Here is a 23,409-nt window from a genome sequence, read left to right on the forward strand (position 1 = left end):
CATTTGAACTCAATTATATACTGCTCTATATCAAATGCTAAGGCCATGTTGCGAAAAAAGTTTGTAACATTATTAATTCCATATTAATTTTAAATCTCCATGTAACACAGGAAAAATATTATTAGCGCTTTAAGCTCGAGGTATTCACGATTTGCACTTGTAAAATTGATATTTAAAAAATGATTTCCTTATACTTAACGGCCATAAACTAGCAAATGTATCGCTAGATGGGAGAAGTGGCCATATATATATTTGTTGGTATACCTTTAATTGTAGTGCAATATTCTGCCTTTCTTTTGATTTAGAAATGGAATGTTGAGGTGATGATATACTAAGATATTGGCGATAGGTTTGTAAACATGTCTGTTAAACATCGTGAGAGACTTGAGAAACTAAAGCAAAATTCATTGAATGATTCCAAGAGCAAGGTGAGAATTACTGTCACGGTTGTAATAGTTAAGTTAAAGCTAAATAGATTAATACTAGTTTTTATATTCTAAACTTTTGCGAGACTGGTATTGATGTTTTGGCATCGATATTCATTATTTTTGTGATTGAAATGAAAACAGGGATGTACATTAGAAAGAACCAAATTGATTATCCATATAATTAAAAAACAACAAATGCTCGTAGTAACATTACACGTATAGCTAATAGTCAAGGCCCTGAATATGAGTTGGTATGCATTTCATTTAGAACAGGTAAACTGAACTGTTTTAGGGTGAGTTGACAATGGCGGTCAATATATATATGATAACGCTGCCCGAACCATAATGCAGGCAAAATTGACCACACCCAAAAACCGCACATTCACTATAGTGTTATCTGCATGCCAACCAAAAAAAGCTTTGACTAATTTAAGCTTCTTATATGGTTCGGAGGTGCTTTTAGGGGTGGTCATTGGTAAATACAAAATCACTAGCAAGCTAGCAGTAATACTTAACAAGTAAAGGACCATGCAATACTCATGCACAAGTGTTACATTGTGACTTACAACTTCAAATAAACAGCAGTGGGCTTAAACTGCCTTTTTCCTCAAATCTTCAAAATGCGGTGCTATTGTGTCATGCCGAAGAAGGGGCAATTTTGTTTTAGACCAATCAGCGAGTTTGTTTACATTTTCAGTAACCCAATCAAAATGCATTGATTTTGACTACTTCCGGTAAGAAGGTACATTTACATGCTGAGGTACATTATATTAAAATTTAGGCTTTGCCTGAAAAATGTGAACAAATATACCAATAAGTTTAAAACAAAATTCAACTTTTTTGTCATCCCGTGTCGGTTGTTATAAATTCCGCATAATTATTCTTCAATCAAAGGCCTTTCAACAAACATGACCTTTATAAAGGACTTGAAATTAAAAATATGAAATATGACAAATACAACATTTAACCCCCAGTAAAATTATTGATTATTTAGTAAAAAATCACTTTGCAGCTAAGGCTGAATAGCGTGAATTTTACAACATTGCGGGAACCAATAAAAACATGTGAATTACATTAGGTTAAGAATTTTATATTACGATTTTCCTAGCTAATATGCAAATACACCCTTTATGCATGCTTCATCGGTACATGTCATTTATGTTTTAGTATAATAAAGATATCCGTTACCGTATCTGTAATATATGATTCCTTTTTTCGAAAAATTATACAGGCATGTGCAAGTACGTTTCGGTTGTCAAGGTTTAGGTGAACATTTTCACATGACGAGATGGATCGAAATGCTATTGGCTAGCTTAAGACACGTGCTAAAATGTAATTGCCTAAAAAAAATAAGACAAGAGACTACTGAATTTGTTAAAATTATCTGTGAGGTCATTCCGTGCGTCTGTCCTCTTATAAATCATAGCTATCGACCAATGAAATTGCTTGGATTCTTAACGTTATTATATAAAATGTATCTCTATCTGATATTACACGATAACCATATTATATGATTCCTTTATTAAACTTTGAACTAAAGCTAAAAATTTATAAAACTACCTTGGATATTTTAAACTCTCACCTCCTTAATGAAGTAAACAATTTAGGATACTGAGTAGTCATGTGTGTTTTTCCCATAGGCTATATCACCAGTCAAGCATTTTTCCAGGGATCAATCATTTTTGCTCGGGAGAGGTTCTGGGGGCACGTTTGTTTATCTTGGTCTTATGGAAGATGGGAGTGAAGTGGCTATTAAAACAATGTTACTACAACCACCCCCAGAAACAGCAGAGAATGAGAAAAACATTCTATCTTTAATTCAGACAAAGAATTCCCGATTTGTTGTAAACTACCGACACTATTTTCGAGACGAGACTTTCGTATATCTGGTTACTGATCTTTGCGAGGAAACGCTGAAAGACCATGTTCTTTCCCGAAGTATAGACGACCTTAAAAAAAAAGGTCGACGTATGATTAAGGAGATCTTAACTGGTCTGCAATTTCTTCACGATCAAGGAATTTTGCACAGAGACCTCAAACCATCAAACGTCTTGGTCGACATTGGGGGTCATATGAGATTGGCAGACTTTGGAATAAGTCGTGTTTTGAAGGCAGACGAAACTACAGTTTATACTAATGCAAAAGGAACTCCAGGATGGATGCCTGCGGAAATAATTGAAGCAATAGGTCAAAAAGTAGAATCTCGTTATAAGAAAAAGTCTGATATTCAAGTTACTGGAATGATTGCATTTTTCATTCTTACAAAAGGTGATCATCCATTTGGTCCCACTCATGATCGCATGGGAAACATTGTGAAAGGAAAACCTGTAAATTTAAAAGTTCTTAATGATAAAAGTGCTCGAAAGTTTGTTAAGAAGTTAATCTGCCATAAAATTAAAAAAAGACCGTATGCCTGTGAAGCATTACAGTATTCTTATCTTAACGAAGCAAAAGATGATGACGATGATGAAGATGATGATGACGATGATGATAATGATGATGTTTTTCATTTTCGAAATATAAACATGCGTAACTTATCTATTGAAGATTATTTCTTAAATCTTCTGGTGGAAGAACATAATTAGAGCAAGAATATTGACAAGATTATTGACAAGAAAGAGGAAGAGATCTTGATTAGGGAGCTGGCAACTGTGCTTTTCACCAGTTAGTGACAACTGTGCTTATCACAGGAAATTTATATTTATCCTATTAAAATATTGTAGCCAGAATTCAATTAGTTGCACAAGTGCATGGGTAGGTAATGAATGCTCCAGACCAGATTTGATCAGTATAGGTGCGGCATCCGACTAAGAGCGATCACCAAAGAAAGAAGATAGTGGCTGTGACAGCGTTGCTTAGAAGTACATACATACATAATAATATACCGAGTACAGCAATGTAATGTCAATGGGGAGCTATCTAATTATAAAATTATCACCTGTGGAGTTCCCAGGGTTCTAGACTGGGACCACTACTATTCTTACTATTTATTAATGATTTGCCTGAATGTCTAAAATGAACCACTCCAGCTATGTATGCGGATGATACTCAAATCTTTTCATCCTCTTTTGATGCAAATGAACTTATTATAAAATTAAAATCGGATCTTGCCCATGAATGTAGCTGGCTTAAAGAAAACAAGTTGCAGATGCATCCATCCAAAGGAAAAATGATGTTTATTGGTTCCCCATATAACATTCATAATTTGATGTGTGATGTACCCGTTATGGCTAATGCAAAACCCATATCACGAACTACTACACAAATGTGTTTGGGGAATAAATTAGATGAAAATCTTAACTGGGTAGTCACATTGAAATGATATGTAAAAAGGTGAGTGCAGGGATTGGCGTTATGAGACGCATAAGACCCTTTGTTGCTAGACATACCCTAGAATCTGTTTTTTTAAAAGCAGCCTGACTTCGATTACTGATCCCCTCTGTGGGATACTTGTGGTAAGCTGCTCAGAGACAAGTTGCAAAAATTTCAGTTTCGTGCAGCGAGGGTCTTAACAGATGCAAATATCATACTTCATCAATCGATCTTCTTAGTAATCTTTCTTGGGACACACTTGAAACTAGATGGTCTTGTGCCAAGTCAGTATTGATGTACGAGATACTTAATGAAACACTGCGCCTGCTTCGAGAGTCTTTTGTGAGCAGAGAAATAGATCAAACTAATTATCACCTCCGAAACTCTGCAACAAACCTAAGTCTCCCTAGGCCGAATCGAGAGTCCCTTGAAAAAATTCAAATATAGCGGCGCTATGCTTTAATTGGAATCGGCTCCCAGACGAAGCAAAATCAGCCGAGTCGCTTCGTTTGTTTAAATCAGTTAACGTTGTTGTTGGACACTGAAACGCATCCTACTTATTCATATAATCTATCTATGTGTGAAACTGTCTGTGTGTAATTGTCCTGTTTTGCAGTCTTATTAACTGATTTTAATACTTAAACACGCCCCTCATGGAAACCAGCCTAGAGTTAATGGGACTAGCGTGTCTCTTGGTTTTAAATAAAGTTTTACCTACATGCCTACCTACCTACACAAATATGTCATTAAAATATTTGTGTGCATGAAAGCCAAGCTTCAAATATGTATGGAAATTGAAGGACGCTAACGTCAGGATTAAATTTTATGACATGGAAAATAATTATAATTATAATAATAATTAATTGACTTCAAGTTCATTGTTATTGAGAAGAAATATGGCTTTAAATCATTTTAGTTCAAATTGGTGTTTTACAAACTATAAAATGCCATGCACGAACTATAAAATGCCACGCCATTGGGAATGCAAAGTACCATATTCAGCAGTCACAGCATCATCGCTTTTTGACAGTCGCTTTGAACCCTACTTTGCAAGATAAGAGTAAGACGGGTCCTTCTAATTGACCGTGAAGAAAAAGGTGGCGGCATGTACATTTTACCAGAATGCATTGCGGGCATTGACTGAAAAAAGAGGGCAAGAATAACTCCTAATGACTTGAAGTTTCAACACAGCGAACAAAATAACTTCTGTTTTATGCCTGTCCTTTAAAAGACGTCAGTTCGTTTTTTTAAACGATTTCCGACCGCAATGCATTCTAGGAAAATGTACATTCGCCATCTCTTTTGTTATGGTCAATTGTTCTTGGACAAAAACATCAACAGTTGGGCTTACTCCAAAAATAAAGTATAATGTTCAATTCCCATCTAAATTAACCCCTAAAGAAATGCAAAAGTTTGCTAAGGTTAGGGATTCATCCACGATGGTGGAACAAAGCGGTGGTGGCGCCAAACCATGCGCAAGGCTAGTTGATAGAAAACCGTTGATTTATTTCTTTAGATTTTTCAAGGAAACAATGATCCAACAACAACTGTTACCCACGCATTTCAAACTCATATCAAATTTCAGTACATCTATGATGAGGCTCGAGTTGTTAGCTTGCCACTGATCATGAGAATAAATAACCTGCATGTAGTGTTTGAATCATTGTTTTGAATCTTTGCTGAGTAGAGTACCTGAAATTTAGAATAAAAGCAGTATTACTTAATGTGCTTGTTTTGCTTGAATTATATCGATATTGCGGCCTACTTTAAAAGTTTACGTAGTCGTATATAATTTGAACATGAATGAGGGTAATGTAAATTTCAAGTAATGAAACTTTTACATCGTTGAAACATTACATTGTTGAAACTTAAGTGTCCTTAAAACACTCGGAAATATGATAGGATGGACTGTGCATGCATGTCTGTTGCGTTTTCAGATCTGGTGATTGAAACAGCTCAGCGGCTATTCATTTCACTGATTTTCCTCTGAGCAAAAGGATTAAGGTAGTGGAGCTCTTGAAAGACCGTGTAAGTATGTTTTTATTTTCCACGCACAGGGCGATCTCATCGCTAAAAAAGGGAACCATCAAAATAGGATATTGTCGGAATTTTACTGATTTAACACTGATCCTAACAAAAACATTCGTATCATATTCAAACCTATCTATAGAAGGTGATTTCATTTATTGCGTATATATATGAATCTGCATTGAATTGATAAAATTAATTATATATATATAGGGCCCTTGCAGAATATATATGTATAATTATATAAAAAATTGCTAATGATTGTATGGTTTGGGTTTAATCTTTTAAGATACTATAATATATTTTACAATTGCAGACAGACAGTCGGCATCTACTGTTACTATATACACCCCATACAAGCTCGCTCTCGTGAACAAAGCAAAAGAAGTATAAAAGCAAAATAAAGTATAAAAACAACGAGATGGAATTTGACCTCACTCATGTAATGATACTATACTGCCTGGTCTTGTCCTCGGCAATTAACGCCATGGTTCATCGACCATATTTTCCGCGAAAAGAAAATACAGGTATGCAGTGCATGAAGTAAAATAAAACGTCGTTTTCACTTGTGTCTTAAGAATATAAGCGTAACGAACTATCAAAAGGCAAAATAATGAAACGTGTGCAATGAAACATGAAACACAAGCATCGACATTTAAGCATATAAGCTAACACAAGACTTCCAACCATAATTCAAAACGAGACAAAAGAAACTTCAGATGATTTATATTTCATGCTCGGTCTTTTTTGTCCATCTATATTTTATCTCTAATGCTTTTGTTATATTATAGTTAAAACTAGGCACAACAAACTAGTTATTTAGTGGTTAGCCGATTGAATCAAGTTTTAATTCGTTGGTGCACATTTATGTATAGTGATTATGAATTGCGCGTGTATAAGCTACTTACAATACATAAAGGGTTCTTCAATCGCATTGCATGAATGTGCATTTACAAAGGCGGGGTACAACAATGAAGTTTCTTTTCAAAAACCTACCGATCTTTTTCCAACAGCTGTTGATGCAGTGGTGGGTATCAGTGCATGCCTGACCTGACCAATATAAATATATTATATGTAAATTGTCAATTGTCTGGATATTTTGTTCTTTACTCAGCTTTAGATGCGGTACTTCAAACCTTCTTCAGAATTTTGGGGTTGATTTTGTATATTTTTTTAAATGTTAGCATGCTATCAAAATAAATGTTAGCATAATATCCTATGTTATGACTGATCCGTCCCTCCCTCCCTAACTGCGTCCCTACCTCCCTCACTCCCTCTCTCCCTCGTAGTTGTCACTTTGAGGGGAATTTCTTTGAATCGTGAAGATCTTGATTGCTGGGAATCTATGTAAAAGTCGTGTATATTTACATATCGCAATTAACGCGTTTCTATATACTGCTGTGCGTGCGTACATATGAAATGCTGACGACGGCATATGGTGTGCGCGGATGCAAATTACCCGACTGCATACACCCTCATGCAGTCGTTCAAGCATTAAATTATATACAGCGAACGTGAAACACTACGGCAAAGCTGAATTTGCTGCTTCTCTAAATACATCAGAAAATAGCCTATTGCTTCTTACATTATACTGCTGAACAGCACAAGTTTTATGTAGAACGTTTGTAATTTAGCGAAATTGCCGCACACTAAAGATAGTGAAGTAACTGAAGTTAGAATAGAAACTTTGTTAGCGGTTTGCGTTTGCCGTAAACGTAATAAAGGTTTATGTCGGGTATTTGATATCAATGATTATTAAAAACACTGCGATTTTTCGAATCTCTACTTTTTTACCTGAATATCAGATCTCATGCTGTGCATCGAGTATTTTCCCACTCTAAGAGTCGGAAATGTGGGAAAAAGGATCTTAAATTACTGTTTAGTGGCCAGCCAGCCTGCTGTTTCCATGTGTCGTGAACATGTGAAGGTAGTTGATGCATGCGAGTCAGAGTCAGAAATGTGAATATATAAAAATAATCATGTGCAGTCAATAATGATCGATTTGAATGCAGAATAAGAGACAAATTTCCATCGCACTATTTCCCATCAGTGAATAATGAAGAAGCCTTGTTCACGACAATTACGATTAAATGGAAACCAGGCTTTAGTCTCGCCATGTAATTTTAACTACTTATTACCATCGTTAATTTCTTAAAAAATTCCCCGAATTAATTAATTTCTTAATAAATTACCGAGTGGCTTCGCCACTAGCACAAACATTGTATAAACGGCCGGTTTCGTGATATAAGTGTACATTGAGAGCAAGTTTGTATCCACGACAAGCTAATAAAATTATGCATAATACACTTTGCATATGTTTTGCAAGTTTGCATATGTTTATTAGCCTCTTTACTACACGATTTGCTGAGCAGATGCTGCCAGATAGCTTTCGTGTCCGGCAGGCTATGAGTCTTATAAATTCATTATAAGTTTGTATTCATGAAATTTAAAGGTAAATCGCCAGTAAAAGTGAAATTGGCATGTCCAGTTAGGCTGCATTACAGGTCAGCATTGACATTCGCGAAGTTAAGGCGGCGCACACTAGAGCTATGTCAGGCATCTTATAATTCTTAGCACAATAATTTACGACAGAGTGCATTCACATTCGTTTATGTTTCTATTTTTTTAGTAAACGCGAGGCAAATCGCTGCACAAAAATGCAATGGTCTTCCTGATCTATGCGAGCTACGTATCGATCAAGTAACATTTGCAGGCAGTCACAATGCTGGATCCGGATTTGATGGGCGTCTCCATTGGTGGAGCGGCGGAGCGGCACCTTCGTGTTTTTCGTAACCATGGCAAAAGTTTCTCGGAGCAGTTGGAGTATGGTATACGTTACTTGACATCGAAACCTGTTTTGGTGAAACAGAAGCTTAAATTGCCACTGTGGCAAGAACGTCTGTGCCTACGCAGGCTCCATCGAAAAGGTCTTAAACAAATCGACAGTTGGATGCAATCTCATCCAAGTGAGGTTGCAATAATCCACTTCAACAGCAATGTGCAAAAAGGTTATGAGAAGAATATTTCGCAAAGCATTGAAAGCACACTGATGAAACTGTGGCCGCCAAATAATTCGGAAAGCTGGCGATGAGTGGCTACTACATGACCCATGGAAACTGGCCAAAACTCAAGGACCATACGACCAAACGAAAGAATTTTAATTTTCGTGGCTTATGAACTATATCAATACATGTCTTTACAACATAAATGGCTTGTGTTGAGCTTCGGGCAGATTGTGTCAACCCGGGATACGAATCCAGTGATCTCGAGCTGTTCAGGCATAACCGAACAAGCCAAAGAGAAATGTGGCATCCCTGGCTCGTTTTATACATTCATTGAGTTTCGGCTTTCGGGAGTTATGGCAAATGTATTTGGGACATGGCGGAGACGTGTTCTTCCTGGTTGGGTGAAGCAGCATTTGAATGCTACAATTTGAGGAAAGGCGGGATTTGACGGTGAATTTCTTGCTTGTGGATTGGGTTGATTACTTCGCAGGCGGGGAATCTGTCATCAACAAGGCGAAATTCATGAACCAGAAGAACATCCAAATGTACCTGGGCAAAAGCATCTTTTTTCCAGAACTGTCAGGTTGTGCATATCATTCTAGTTCGCATTCAAACTACTGCTGGAAGTATTGTGCCAAGTATGGATGGTGTTGGATAAATGTAAAATGCGGTGAGGATCCCGATGTTTGCAAGAAACAAGACTACCGTGTTACTCCAGCTGCGGATACTGACTATACTGAAACATTTACTAATATTTTTGTTTCCATGTGCTCCATTGCATGGTTGATATAGGTCAGAAGTCGTAGGTCATTTTATTGTTTAAATCTAGTTAGCATTATAGCGTTAGTAAATAAGCTCATTAACCATTTGAAGTGTAATGTAATTAGTCTAGTGATCGTATGTATGTAGCCTGAGAAGATCCTGAAAAATATTTCAGCACCATCTTTTCATATAGGCATTAATAAATGGCATAAAATATGTTCTGTGGAGTGCAGTTAATCAAGGGCGCCAGAACCGGGACAGCTCACAGCAGGGGCATCTGGCGCCAACATTGCCCTTTACTTACATAAGTAAGCAGGGGCAGCCCTGTGTCTATTTGCTACTATGTAAGTGATGTAACAGTACCATACACTGTTATCATGAAGCCCTCTTAAAATTAAAACTACCGGGAATGCAGGTTCGCGGGTATTTGTTAAATTGCGTTTCCTCTTCGTCTGGTTGCAAAGGTAAAATGAATGTGTCCTTTTCTAAGGCCTAAGGGCCTGTTCATGTGCGCAAAAGTTTCGACAAACCAACTTGTTTTGTCCTGTTCATATGACGAAACTCCATCCCGCATTTCCCCGCAAACCGGGTAAAGTTTTCAGCTGTGACGTTACTATTCCTAGTTGGCCGAAGTTGGCGACAACTTAGGAATTCAAAGAAGATGTTTGACTGGGACAGTTGAATAAAAGACTAGTTACTTTTATTGTAGTTAAAGACAAAATTAGCCAATCAGAGGACTGTATTCAGTCTGAGTTAACTAGGATTTAACAATGCAAAATGTAGTTAATTAAAGAGTTTTATACAACCGACCCCGGACAGAATAAATTTGCTGTAGTGGGCCTAATCAGCTGTAGTGGCAGTAGTGCTGAATAGTATTCAGGTCAATCCGTGAATGAGTCAATTTGGTAGAGAGTGATAAAAATGCAGGGTAATTAAAACATGATATTATGAAAAATACTATACTTTTTCACTTTTACTATCAAGGCGGACACACACCAGACGCGACCCGCCAACGCCAAACGATTTTTATGAGTTTTCTGTTTTCGGCTACCAGCTTTGGCAATGTTGTGATATTTTTGGCAATTACTGAATGATAGTACATTTTTACTGGTCTGGTACCCATATCTCACAAATTTTTCTTTCAGAATTGAATTTTATATATAATATTTGCTTCTGAAAATGGAAAATTTGCATCACGTTAGTGTACCTTGATATTGCCTGCCAACAGAAGTTAGTATGGAACATCTTACATGAAGTATCGAGCTTGATATACAATATGGCTGGCGAGGAAGTTCTGCTTATATCAGAACATGTGAGATATAAGAAAAATAATGGGAAACTTATGTTGCTTTCTGATAAAATAATGTGGACAGCGGACGGAGCGGATAAACCACGGCTGTGCTACGTTTATTCCGATATCAAAGGTAGGAAATACACCAGTCTCTGCCACTATTAACGATGGCGGATGCAGCATTTAACAAATTGCTTTGATGATATTAATACTAGTTTTCAATTAATATTCATCATTATGCCCTTCTTATAAATCTAAGGATCAGTTAAAGGTGCAAATTTGTACAACGTTTTAAATACATGCATTATTTTTAAACCCATATTGTGTATTACGAACAAGTGAAGGTTTGTGTGATTATAGGAACCCCATTGTATAAGGAATTTAAGGTCTATGGACTATAGTGATCATTTAATACTTAGCTAGTACTAGTTTAGACTCTGAATGGAGAGAGGAGATACCTAGAGAAATACGCATTATATAAATATCCTGGGCACCAGAACCATGGGAGCAATCATGGCAGCTGCCTCCACTGTCCTTTGCTTATAGGAATGAGCAGGGGCAGCCCTGTGTCCTTTGCCACCATGTAATATTTAGTAATATTCATTCGCCATTTTAATAACGATCGATGCCTACTCTTTGCATTAAAACTAACTGGTAATACTTAGTATTGAAAATGTATTCTCCCCTAGCTGGATTTGCAAGTTAATTTGCATGCATGTTACCTCTTCATGTGGTTGCTAAGGTGATCGATTATAGATGAACCCTTTTCTAAAGCTCTGACTCTGTTATCCTACAGTGCTTTTGGCACCCCACCCCCCCCCCCCCCCCCCTCCCCCATCAATATGTACCTGTTTTCATAGGCTGTGTTAGAGAAATAAATATTTTGATTATCAGATAAGAATTTACACTCAATTGATAATATAATATATAGTAAATAACTACTTTTGGGAAGTGTGTGAATCAACTATATGTATTTTAAGGTGAATAGCAAAGTAATTTTACTTCTGGCCACTAAAACCAAGGAAGGCTGCCCAATCCTCAAACGCAAATCAAATCCCCTCACGAGTTCAATTCACTTTGAATGCAATGCTATTATTAGTTTACATACCATAGCAATATGGTATGTACCTAAACATGTTTGAATCTATTTGCGCCAAGTAATTATATCAAAAGGATTATGCTTCTTGTATTTTCCATACAAATTTAAACCTAAAGTTGCAGCTAGCTAATTAGATTTAAATCTAGCTAGATATAAATCTAATTAACATCTTATTACTTGTATATAAATATTTAATCCCACACCAGTGTCAATGTCATGAAATCTCACAAATGTCAATGTTATGCTCGAAATCTTTCCATTGATTTAAAGAAACAACTTTAGATTCTTAATTGATTAGCGATAACACAATTTCTCTGCTACATACACTCAATGATTGTGACTGTTTGAGAGTGAATGAGCTTTTTTGAATACAGGCATTAGGAGAAATGCAGGAGAAATCAAAATATGAAAAACCAAAAAATAAAAACAAATTAGAACACTATTACCTTGCTAAAATCTAAACAGACGCCTGGATGCAAGCTTATGAATATCGAATATCGAACAAGGTTTTCTAATTTCGTAACGGGACAGATTTAATATAGTTTTGTATAACACCTTTCACCATATAAAACAACGCGATAGGTTATAGCGTTTGCTTCACTATATGTTGCATAAGAGTCCTACAAGCTTAAGGTCCCGAATAACAATCGACACCGCCGCGACAATAAATTTAATTAATCGTAATACTTTCGACAGAATGAAAGACATTTATCATTTATAGACCTGGAGTGAGAGTGGTTTTGCGAAATATTTCCCGAAGTGATGATGTTCCGCTCGGGTGAATCTGCCTAAGGGAGCGTCTTGTATTGTACGAAAATTTGTTATCCCTAAACGTAAAACATGGGCTAAAACATCATAACTATAAATATCACTAGTTGCGTGGCCTCCACGATTAATATCGTTGATGGCCTTTAGCGACGAATATGAAGAAGGCGCTAGACAAAAGAATGGCAGAATATAGTATCTACCCAGTGGCGTAACTAGAAGGATAATTGGGGGGGGGGTGAATATTCATAAATTATATCCAGTTCTGCCCTACGGATTTCTTTTGTAATTGCAATAGCTTACAATAGAAATCCGTCGGGCAGAACTGAATATATGAATAGTCACCCCCCCCCCCAATTATCGTTCTAGTTACGCCCCTGTATCTACCGCCTACCGGTAAATCCATGATAAATTAAATAAACCAAAATGTTGGATTTAAATCGAAACACAAAAACGGATTTCGTTGCCATCATTTTCCCCATGACCTCCACTTGTTTATGTAGCTACTTATATAAAAATATGCTTTGTACGTATTTACGTAGTGCAGAGAATCAGCCCGGAAGGCAGCTCAAAAATGCAGCTTCAAACAGTGCTTCACGATGGCAACTCGTACAGTTTCCATTTTGTCAATAATGCCTATCCTGGCGCTGAACGTCGAGATCGTGATGACGTGAAGGATCTTTTAGCTCAATTAATACCTGCTCATAGGAAAAAAGCAAACAAAGATTTGGAGGAGAAAAATAAGTATGTTTCTGTTGGTGCATCCATATATGTTGGCGTATGCAACTCTGCCTCTTTGAAAAATCAAATTGCATGCTTTATTCTCTTTTTAGACTATTGCAAAACAATCCTGATCTCTACCAGCTATATAAAGATCTTGTTGTTGGTGACATTATTACAGCCGCGGAGTTTTGGGCAAACAGAGCAAATGAACAGGTAAATAATTATTTTATTTATGTAGTTTTATTTTTGTCGTCGTAACGAAAGTGTCATACCATAATATGCACAAATTTATAGCATGATATAGCTAATAGAATAAGTTAGTTGCTATACAGTTAGGATGCCCATGCGCATTCAAAAAATGTCGGGTTACTGTGTTAAATTGTACTCTCCTTTTTCCCAATTTTCCCCACCGATTCCAGGTTACACTTCGATGTCCCCATGTATACCCATTTCCCTAATATAGAAATTAAAATGATCTCCCACAAATTCGAGAACCACTTATAACTGTACACCAATTATAACTGCCTAATTCTTAGACATCTAGCAATGAAACAGGGTCTGGTGATGTTCAAACTATCGGTCTGTCGTCTGGATTTCTGGTAAGGATTAATTGTTAATTTCTATCTATGTGAAGTGATTGAAGGTGTACATGTGAAGGGATTTTACGTTACCATTTTGACTCTTTCTCCTCAATTTCACTTCATCAAAACCCTTTATAGTTCAAAATTTGAGGTTAGCTATCACTTTGCCGTGTCAGTGTAGTACACATGCACATTTTACCCTTATTTCAATATATTTTTTTAGTCAGAGGTGAAACCAGAGAGTAGTGGTTGCAATGAACTGAGATATAACTTGGACGCTGATACTATTGCGGCAATATTTAAAACATACCCGGCAGGTACGATACAAAAATGTATGTCTTATTGTCGGCTACGAAATTTTTATTACGGTCTTTCTAACAAGGAGTCTAACATTGTCGATTAGTTTAAAATTAAATTCCTCCTTGTTGGTCCGTCAAATTTTTAGGCACGATAAAGTGAGGACAGTGTTGACAAGTTACCAAGTTAATGAAGGTGTCTGTATATAGTCACCTAGCCTCGTACCCACGATTTTCCTCCAAATCCCTTCGCCCATATTTCATTGCATTCCATTAGTAAACATGCTCAGTGATCTCCTATTAGTATTGAGTTTGAGTTTTCTACTGCAAAAGGGGGAGGGGATCGATCTACGATATAGTAACTAGAGAATTACCAGGAGTGTTTATACGTGAAACGAGACACTATTGCAATGACAAAACGCTGAGGTAAACGAGCTATATGCATGAAAATACACCTCCAGCGGTTAAAAAAACGGCAAATTTTCAACGTCAAGCCGCGGCTTATGGTTAGCGGTTGACGAGAAAACGTGAAACTAAAACTCTCTATTATTTGCCATTTTACATGAAGTATACAGTACGTATTAAAAATTAAGGCATTCCGATTGGCTTTTCCTGAAAAATGTAAATAGATATATCGACTAGTTTAAAACGAAATTCCACCTTGCATGTTGTCTACTGTGGAGTGTGGATCCGATCAAAAGAAAAGTTACAAATGTAGCTACAACAAGCTGTGCAACCCTGCTAAGAGGCCAAGTTTGTTTATCTGCCCTAACCGGTTATTATTTTGTTTTAGTTAAGAAGAAACACTTGGAAAACGTTCCTGACCAGGTGATAGTCTTTACATGGTTTTATATAAATTATTAGTCAGCTGTAATATGTGGTATGTGGTTTATTTCTACAAAAACCTGCATTGATATTCTCCTAAATGCTGTGCGAGCTAATCCGTAAATCCAAACTACTGTATTTTCATGTTATTCACATAGCTGAAGCGAAAAAAATCTATCATAGCTATACACTAATCGCAATATCATCCGCATCGAAACTGCTTTATAGTGATTCGCTATCAATTCTTTACCTTCAGATGAGCGAGAAGGAATTTTGGACCAAGTTTTTTCAGTCTCATTTCTTTCATCGTGATCGTCAAAAGACTTCGTCGGATCTGTTTTTGGAATGTGCAAATAAGGATGAACAAGGTATGTACAGTAATGTAAGGAATAAAAGGAGCTGCCGCAAACCTTCTGTTACATTTTTGGTTCCTGGGTACGCAAGGGCGAGGAAACCTATCAATATAATCAGCTAGGTAACGTATGCGGTGGTAAAGATAAGATTGAACGGTATATTTTCTGTGTTTGGTTATTATTACATACTGTATTTCATTTATTCAATTTTATCAATTAATTCTACTGCAAATTCTACCTATTATAGTGATTAATTAGCCGGGGGGTTTTTTCAACAAAGTAATTTCAACCAACTAGTTATATATCCTAATTTTTATCTACTTGTTTAGAATTTCTGGAACAAAAGCTCTCAAATTTCTATGATCGTTTGTTGGATATTTCAGAGGAATCTCCTCTTTCTGACCAGGTTTGTTTTGAAACAAACAACAAATGTTTTTGGCAATCTTTATACGTAAAATACTGTGTTCACGCGTTGACAGCATTGTTGGCACCACGTTGAAAGTTCAAAGAAATTTAACCTTTTCTATACGTTTATACGTACCGTATATATACCGGGAAAACATTAATTGTTTTCGAGAATTCCTGGATACCACAAAGAGAATGTAACTCTTTATATTTTTGCCAGACATACAGTAAACAAAATTTATTCTTTATTGGTATAAAGAATATACAATACACCACCACTTAAAGTAGTATCCTTATTGCCAATCTTTCCAACAAATGATGAGTATTTTATATTCTAGGGCTATGGTCATAAACAACAGTCTTCTGACTCTTCCGATCAGAAAAGCAAAAACGACAACCTGTTTCGTCGGTTCAATCATCAGAGCTCTATGGTACTCAAGTCATACGCGGACACTCCGTAAGTAACATACATGATAATTGTCTTCGCAAACATGTTACTGATGCATATTTAGGACCTGTGAAAAAAAGTACTATTCATAGCGCGCATTGTAGAGACGATAGACAGATTATCTCAACTATATTAATATATTCATCCTGGTCATGCATGGCGTTTAAAACAAACCGAATCGGAGGCGAATGTCCGATAATGACCACACTTAAAATTAGACAGCACGGCATAACTTTAGATTCTGAATTAACCGCCTGACTTGCCTTGGAGAATTGTTCATATATATAAAATTCAAATTGTGCATGTTATGGTTGCTATTAGGGTGATGGAAAGGATAGGCTAAATGGAAAGCAAAAATTGTTTTCGTGTCATATTTTACATGAAAATAACTAGGCACAATCATAGTTTTCAATATACTCCAAAACAGGCTTTTAAGTGTTCTTGAGCAATTAATCGCGATACTGTTAAAAGTATTGAATAAAATGTAAATTGTGAGGATTGATAATACATGCCATAGGTTGTATTTTCATGAATTCATGGATTAAACTAGCAGATGCACAACTCGATGAATCGTCTCGTTATTCAGTTTATCTGTTACCAATAGCTGAACACTTCATTTTACGGAAAATTTTTAAAATGGCATTCATGCCAACATGCTAATCGTACGTTTGCAACCTTTGCTAGTTACCAGTGTCAACTCGTGTTAAACTCACGCACGCGCATAACTTACGAAAACGTCCATCGTCCATGACATTCACATGGCAGCTTTCCAAACATTTAATAGTTCCCAGGTTGTAAATGAAAAGTCGACGAACAGCATGGATGAACCACCGATAAAAGTGGTAATGTGTCCCGCTATTTTATTTTTCATTTGGGCCGGGTAGAGATGTATAAATGAAACAATTCAAAACAAGCCCTTCGTATTATTTACTCAGGTCATGGGGCATGTTTAGACAGTTTTCTAATTAAAAACAAGCTTTTAAGTAAGGGTTAGAGTAATAATATAGATTACTCTTAGGTCTTTCCCTAATTGAAGATATATTAGGAAACCTTATCAGTCCCGTTTACACTACACTCAAATTATCGGCACGCCAAACCTAAAATGGGTACTCGTGCCCGACCTTTTTAAGCGTACCCATTTTAACCGTACCCTGCCAATAAATGAATGTAGTGTAAACGCGGCATAAGATATTGACCTTATGGCATAGGCAAAAAAAAATGGCGTTTTAGTAAAATTCCTCTAAATTGTATTAACGACATATAAGACTAAAGTAGATAGTCAATAAGACTAAAGTAGATAGTCAAATTTAGACAGCTAGCATTTTATGCTTTTATAACCTGCTTGCCAATTAAATTTAAAAAGTAGAGCTTCTAGTTCGACCCACGGTTGTAACACATGTAATTGACAATTGAATTATTTTATCAGGCTCGACTTCGAGACATGGTAAGATATGAGGATTTGGAGGAGGAAACTACGAACGAATCAGTAGCTTTGAAAATAAAAGACAAAAATCAGTTTTGTCAGGGAATTGCAGTGGAAACAACACAGGTACTACGTTATTGTGTGAAATCTCAACTATTTTCATCTATGTAGACATTATTCTATCTTCATAATTGTATTATAACATGTTAAAATTGATACACTAAAAGAGGAATTACACCATTTGCCCTTCTTAAACAAAAAAAGAATGGCATTAACATAATTTAAAATATTCAGAAATACAAATCGGAATCTCAATAGCGCATTTTGTGCAAGTCAATAAGCGTAAAAAGCTATTCAATAGTAACAATTTGCTTGGTCATGCGTTAAAACTGAAAACCATTAATCAGAGATGGAAATTCAATAAGAATACAAAGCACATTCAAAAACACAAAAGACGTTTTTCTTTGAACACAAGAAACGTTCAATTACAGAATAATGTAATTTTAACAACAACATGGGTTTATTGACAAGCAGGGGCGGTTGTATCAAGCCTGTTTACTTAAATGGCGGATAAGTCAAAATTAAATAACACGATATTTATCTCTCATGAATCAGTTAACTTAATTATCAAATCGAACATTGAGGCGTCCTCCACGTGGTTGTTCTTCAATTCGTCCTTCTCGCAGATATCGAGCAACTATACTCCTGGCAGTTGAACGATTTATTGCTAAAGTTTCAGCCAAAGCCAGGTAGTCTTGATCCTGTTCTTCGAATGCTCTAACCAACCGTTCTTTGTCTTGTTGTGATATTCTTCGACGTTGTGCCATTCTGACAGTACTTCAACGTATAACAAACTCGCAAAAATGCCCAAGATGATGTTGAACGAAACGATTTTTATCGAAGATTCCCAATGCAAATGAGTAACTAACCAAAAAATTTGATTGGGTCATTTTCCGCTTGCGCAACGCTTTTTACGAGTATATATTTGTGTTCATAACAACCTTAATGAAATTACTTTATTCTCTAATTGAAGGTTTATTGTGTTCAAACGAAAATGTATTTTGCGTTTTTGAATGTTCTTTGTATTCTTATTGAATTTCCATCTTTGACTAATGGTTTTCAGCTTTAACACATGACCGAACAAATTGTTACTATTGAATATCTTTTTACGCTTATTGACTTGCACAAAATGCGCTATTGAGATTTCGATTTGTATTTCTGAATATTTTAAATTATGTTAATGCAATTCTTTTTTTGTTTAATGAAGGGCAAATGGTGTATTAAACAAAAATCGGTTTCTGAGTTTAAATAATCGAGAACTTTCTATTGGACTCAGCTCAGTGATCTCTGGAGGACTCCCTATTGTACTCAAAAAGCACAAAATATAAAACATCGTTAATCGCTGTTCGTTATTCGTTGTTCGTTGTAAAATAGTGTTGTGAGGATTTATAATTGAATCGAATTAATAAAAATTAAGATCTTTTTCTTAAGTTATTTATAAAAAAATAGCTTTTGTACTGCAGTGCCATGCAATATTTATATATACTGTCCGGGAAATGTGTCAACTCATTATCTAGGCACCTCACAAGGTAAACTCGTATACCAATGGTACAGATAATCTCACATCTTATGCCGAAAGATGTTCCATGGACATCAGATCATGGCAACCAGAGCTTGTCAAGGTACAGACGAATGTACGGTATTTCTTTCAATAAAAGCGGCTTTAGATATTTATCTTGTATAGTTTTTCTTGAATAATTACGTTCATTACAGAACCGATTTTTTCTGTGTTAGCGGGTAGCATACACGTATAAACGATTTTTGTATTAAACAAACGCCTTTCTATCTTTTTATCATTGGGGGTAAATATACATTATTTTTAAAATAGTGTTTTCATCTATCAGCTTAGCCATATATAGATCTAATTCGTTATACTAATATATGTAACCTATAGCTGGTCATGCCTAGTCATTGCATGCTACCTATTTCGCGCTTTTTCGGTATGTAACATGTTAGTAGGTAGACTATTTATGATAATAATAATAGATGTTATGCCAACGTTCTCTAAATTTAGACTCTCAGCAGCGACTGTGCTTGCGAAGTTCTTACCGAATTCTCACCTGGTGGCCTGTTCATGAGAGATACAATGTCCGAAATTAACGGTATGTTAATTATTAATTGCCAATTCATCGTTTGTTCGTGTTTTTTTTTTGGCATTGCGTGCAGTCGTAATATTTTTCCTTCAAGTGATTTGATTATATTTGTTCATCGCTTCATTAACTGATTAAAGAAAACTTTTTAAAAAAAAAGATTTATTAAAACATTTTGTCTGGGAGCTTTTCGGAAGGGAATATATTTATGAGATAATATATCCCGAGATGAAACGAGATGAGATTTATTTAAATCAATCTCCTCTTATTTCTGCTCTTTTCCTGAAGAATTATAATAAGCTATTTGTATATTGTTTTATGTGAAACAACTCAATTTATCATTAAATTGTGCATTTTTGTTTAGGCCATGGTCTCCAAACGTTGCAAAGAGAACTACGGCAACATTATAATGCAATTACCGAGTTACTTCGGCACTTTTGGTCTTGTTTTCCCGTCACTTCAATATTCTTAGAAGAAAAGGTGAATTCATTTTGAGATTAGTTTTATAGTTGCTGTTACCAAAAACAATATAGAGCTTTAGCAGTTACTATACGAGTATAAGACTACGAGTACAAACAAGATTCGTCATCCTTGCGTGTTGTTTGCTTACGACATCAAGCCGCCACATACGTATTATCAGAAGTGTAACTAGGTATTTTTTTGTGTCCTCAAGTTTTCCCCAAATGTAGCTACAGGTCATGCATGCACACGGCACAATACTTGCTGTGCATGGGCTAATTGCTGCCTGTGAATTTTGTACTCTTTCTACCGTTTTCGTAGTAATTTGTTGGCTTTTAACTCATATAAATTAATAAATTTATTTTTAATTAAAACGCCTGGTCTGGCGTTAACTCCGGCGCACGTGGCAGTCTTTAATATAGAGCTTCTGAACATAAACAACACAGTTCATTTTCGCATTTAGATGCCTTGCGAACCTATAAATGTTCGATCGCGAAATTCAGAAGCACATCGTACTTTAAAAAGTATAGAAGTTTAATTGTTCAAAAATGTAAATAAACCGCATGATACATTCACTTTGTCTTACACTTTGCCTTTGTAATTCGCGCTTATAGTTACATATTAAATCTTCAATCCTGTGCAAACTACGACGTGTCAACGCGCCCATACACGACCACATCATCTTGTTAAACGAAACAGCGATATTATTAAAATAGGACCAGAATCTACATGTATTAAATATATTCTTACGCCAATTCAATCTAAACTTAATCGAACAGGATGAAAACAACGGTTTATTTGTTCCTCTTGGAGGAATTGCCGTATCATACGAGCGAAATCGAATCGCGCATCGGAAAATTAGCCAAAGCTGTGCACCACAACTCTTGGCAGATAAGACTGGGACGTAGATAAATACGCTTACATACACATTTCAAATACTAGAATGTTTCGCGCCATTTCAGACTTGCGACGACGAAAAATAAAAAGAAAACAAAAAAAACCGGGGCGAATTTTCAACTCCGTCGCTGGCGCCGGAGTAATTAATTTTTATCTCTATAGCTAAATACTAAAACATTAGTGAAATAGGTGACACGGCACTGACGGCAGAGAGCGTAAAAGCAGTGACGTAATGACAAATGACGAATATCACGCAACATTACGCAATAAACACTTGCCGAAATGGTAGATGCAAGATGGCTGCCTTGGGACATTTTTATTTCTGAGAAGGACATCTGTCCATCTTCGATCTATGCCCCTACGATCCACTACGTAGAATTTTCGTCAGATGGCGTAGGCAAAAGCAAATGACGAATCTTATACTCGTAGACAAACTCATAATTACTGCTATATAGCTAAAGGTGCCTAATGATGGCGAGTTGCAGGATAATGGGGGGGGGGCACATATTCATATATTCATGTTAACAGACTTGTAAAGACAATCGATTTAAAAAAAATTGATCTTGCACAACATGAATAAAAGAATATGTAAAAAAATTGATCTTGCACAACATGAATAAAGAATATGTGCCCCAATAATCATGCTTCCTACGCCACTGATATATAATGCCAACCATAACAGGGTGCACGATGGTAACTAAGCACCCTGTTAGTGTATGATGCTAATATTACGTTTGCTGTATAAATAATCATGCATGTCTTAATTATTAAGTGTAGGGGTAGAGCGCGAATTTACGCGATGATAATTTTCCTTTGCTTCTAATAACGATTTTAGATTTTTGTATTGAGTTTGATTTTGTATTTGTATTTATTTTTAATTGTATTTGTATACACGTAGCCTATTAGTAAACATTGATTTTTATAGGGGCGTGTATATATTTTACCATTTAAGATAGTGGCTGCTTTTCATAGAATTAGTATTTTTGGTTTTGACATTTCCGGTCATTGTCATCATATTTTGATTTTTAATTGACATTTTCCGACTTATTTAAACTACCGAATGTGGGCAATTATCATTTATAACAATATTATTTATACATTATTCCGCGAAATTTTGTTGCCTTTCATCTATAGTGTTTTCCAACTATCGTTAGTTAACAATTTTTTTACTTTTCTTCTAGCTAGAACGTATGACCAAATGCTTAGAGAAATATCGAGACATAAAACTTCGTAATTTTATTTCAACTCTGGAAAACCCAACGGTATGATATATTTATATTTGTATTTTTAACTTGTAGATTCACAGATTTCTCGGACATAGTAGACATCTCGGTTCAGTAGGCTTATGTCGTAGTACGAAACACGGCTTTTGTTATTCGAGGTAGGCCCTCGGGGCCTAAACCGAAAAAAAAGATTAAGAATCAAAAATGAAATGAAAAACCATTTTTACAAGAACGACTCTAGGAACTGGGGCCGGTTGTGCGAAAGCTGGATAGCGTTGTAAACATACCTGTAAATTGTAGCTTAGAGTTGTTAAAAAAATCTCAATGTAAGAATACGATGATTTAATACCAGGTTATATGCTGAACTACGATCAAATTTCGAATGTCGGTTGATAGTGCTATCCAGCTTTCGTACAAACGGACCCTACTCGTTAAAGCGAAAAATAGAGCGGAACGACATGCTCATGAGCATTTGACTTGTTTTCCAGTTCGATTCTCTTTCCATATTCACCCAATCATTTTATCCATGGTCAATCATTATAATTTGTCATTTCCAAAAGAATAATTCTTACGCTCCAAAATGTCATTTTGCAGTATGGAGAACATCTCATGAAAATGATTGATATTGCTGTCACAAAATATCAGACTTTGCAAGAAAAGAAAACAAAAGTGAAATTAAAATGACCTCACTGATGTACACGAAGAGAATATTCAGTTTTGATCCGTGGATCAAACCCGTGGATAAAGAGTGATGCATTGCCATTTAAAGTTTTCGCCTTCGTGGTGATATAGTTAACACATGGTTTAACTACGTGGTGGTACAGTTTAACGTGGTTATAGGTTTAACGTGTGATACAGTTAACACACGTGGTACACTTGGTAGCTAACATCAAGAACCTGTTCATTAATTTTGTAGTGGTGAATGTATGAATTTTT

At 35.9% G+C, this 23,409-nt stretch overlaps 2 protein-coding genes and 1 pseudogene across 2 annotated transcripts; all 3 read left to right on the forward strand.

Moving 5' to 3' along the window:
* Window positions 1-315: 315 nt before the first annotated feature.
* On the forward strand, window positions 316-3,359 carry LOC114544200 (probable serine/threonine-protein kinase ireA). The gene is made up of 2 exons (XM_028562902.1): window positions 316-428; window positions 2,069-3,359. Exons 1-2 carry the CDS (start codon window positions 360-362, stop codon window positions 3,011-3,013), a joined length of 1,014 nt encoding a protein of 337 aa, XP_028418703.1. The 5' UTR covers window positions 316-359; the 3' UTR covers window positions 3,014-3,359.
* Window positions 3,360-5,677: 2,318 nt separating this feature from the next.
* Window positions 5,678-9,504, forward strand: LOC114544201 (annotated as a pseudogene).
* Window positions 9,505-10,811: 1,307 nt separating this feature from the next.
* LOC114544199 (general transcription factor IIH subunit 1-like) lies at window positions 10,812-23,157 on the forward strand. Its single transcript, XM_028562901.1, has 16 exons — window positions 10,812-10,959; window positions 13,233-13,434; window positions 13,524-13,626; window positions 13,950-14,012; window positions 14,218-14,311; window positions 15,084-15,118; window positions 15,372-15,483; window positions 15,798-15,874; window positions 16,212-16,330; window positions 17,106-17,163; window positions 17,748-17,870; window positions 19,322-19,426; window positions 19,819-19,906; window positions 20,259-20,374; window positions 22,432-22,512; window positions 23,068-23,157. The coding sequence occupies exons 1-16, from the start codon at window positions 10,812-10,814 to the stop codon at window positions 23,155-23,157; spliced, it is 1,614 nt and encodes a 537-aa protein (XP_028418702.1).
* The last annotated feature ends 252 nt before the right edge of the window (window positions 23,158-23,409 follow it).

Source organism: Dendronephthya gigantea, unplaced genomic scaffold (assembly GCF_004324835.1).
Source record: "Dendronephthya gigantea isolate DGI-Jeju-01 unplaced genomic scaffold, DenGig_1.0 000682F, whole genome shotgun sequence".
Lineage (NCBI taxonomy): Eukaryota > Metazoa > Cnidaria > Anthozoa > Malacalcyonacea > Nephtheidae > Dendronephthya > Dendronephthya gigantea.

Bases quoted from the DNA above. Each gene is read 5' to 3' on its own strand.
- LOC114544199 (XM_028562901.1), top strand. From the start codon at position 10,812: ATGGCTGGCGAGGAAGTTCTGCTTATATCAGAACATGTGAGATATAAG. The intron at 15,119-15,371 runs GTGATAGTCTTT...CTTTACCTTCAG, and splicing joins TGGAAAACGTTCCTGACCAG to ATGAGCGAGAAGGAATTTTG. The intron at 17,164-17,747 runs GTAATGTGTCCC...TTATTTTATCAG, and splicing joins ATGAACCACCGATAAAAGTG to GCTCGACTTCGAGACATGGT.
- LOC114544200 (XM_028562902.1), top strand. From the start codon at position 360: ATGTCTGTTAAACATCGTGAGAGACTTGAGAAACTAAAGCAAAATTCA. The intron at 429-2,068 runs GTGAGAATTACT...TTTTTCCCATAG, and splicing joins TGAATGATTCCAAGAGCAAG to GCTATATCACCAGTCAAGCA.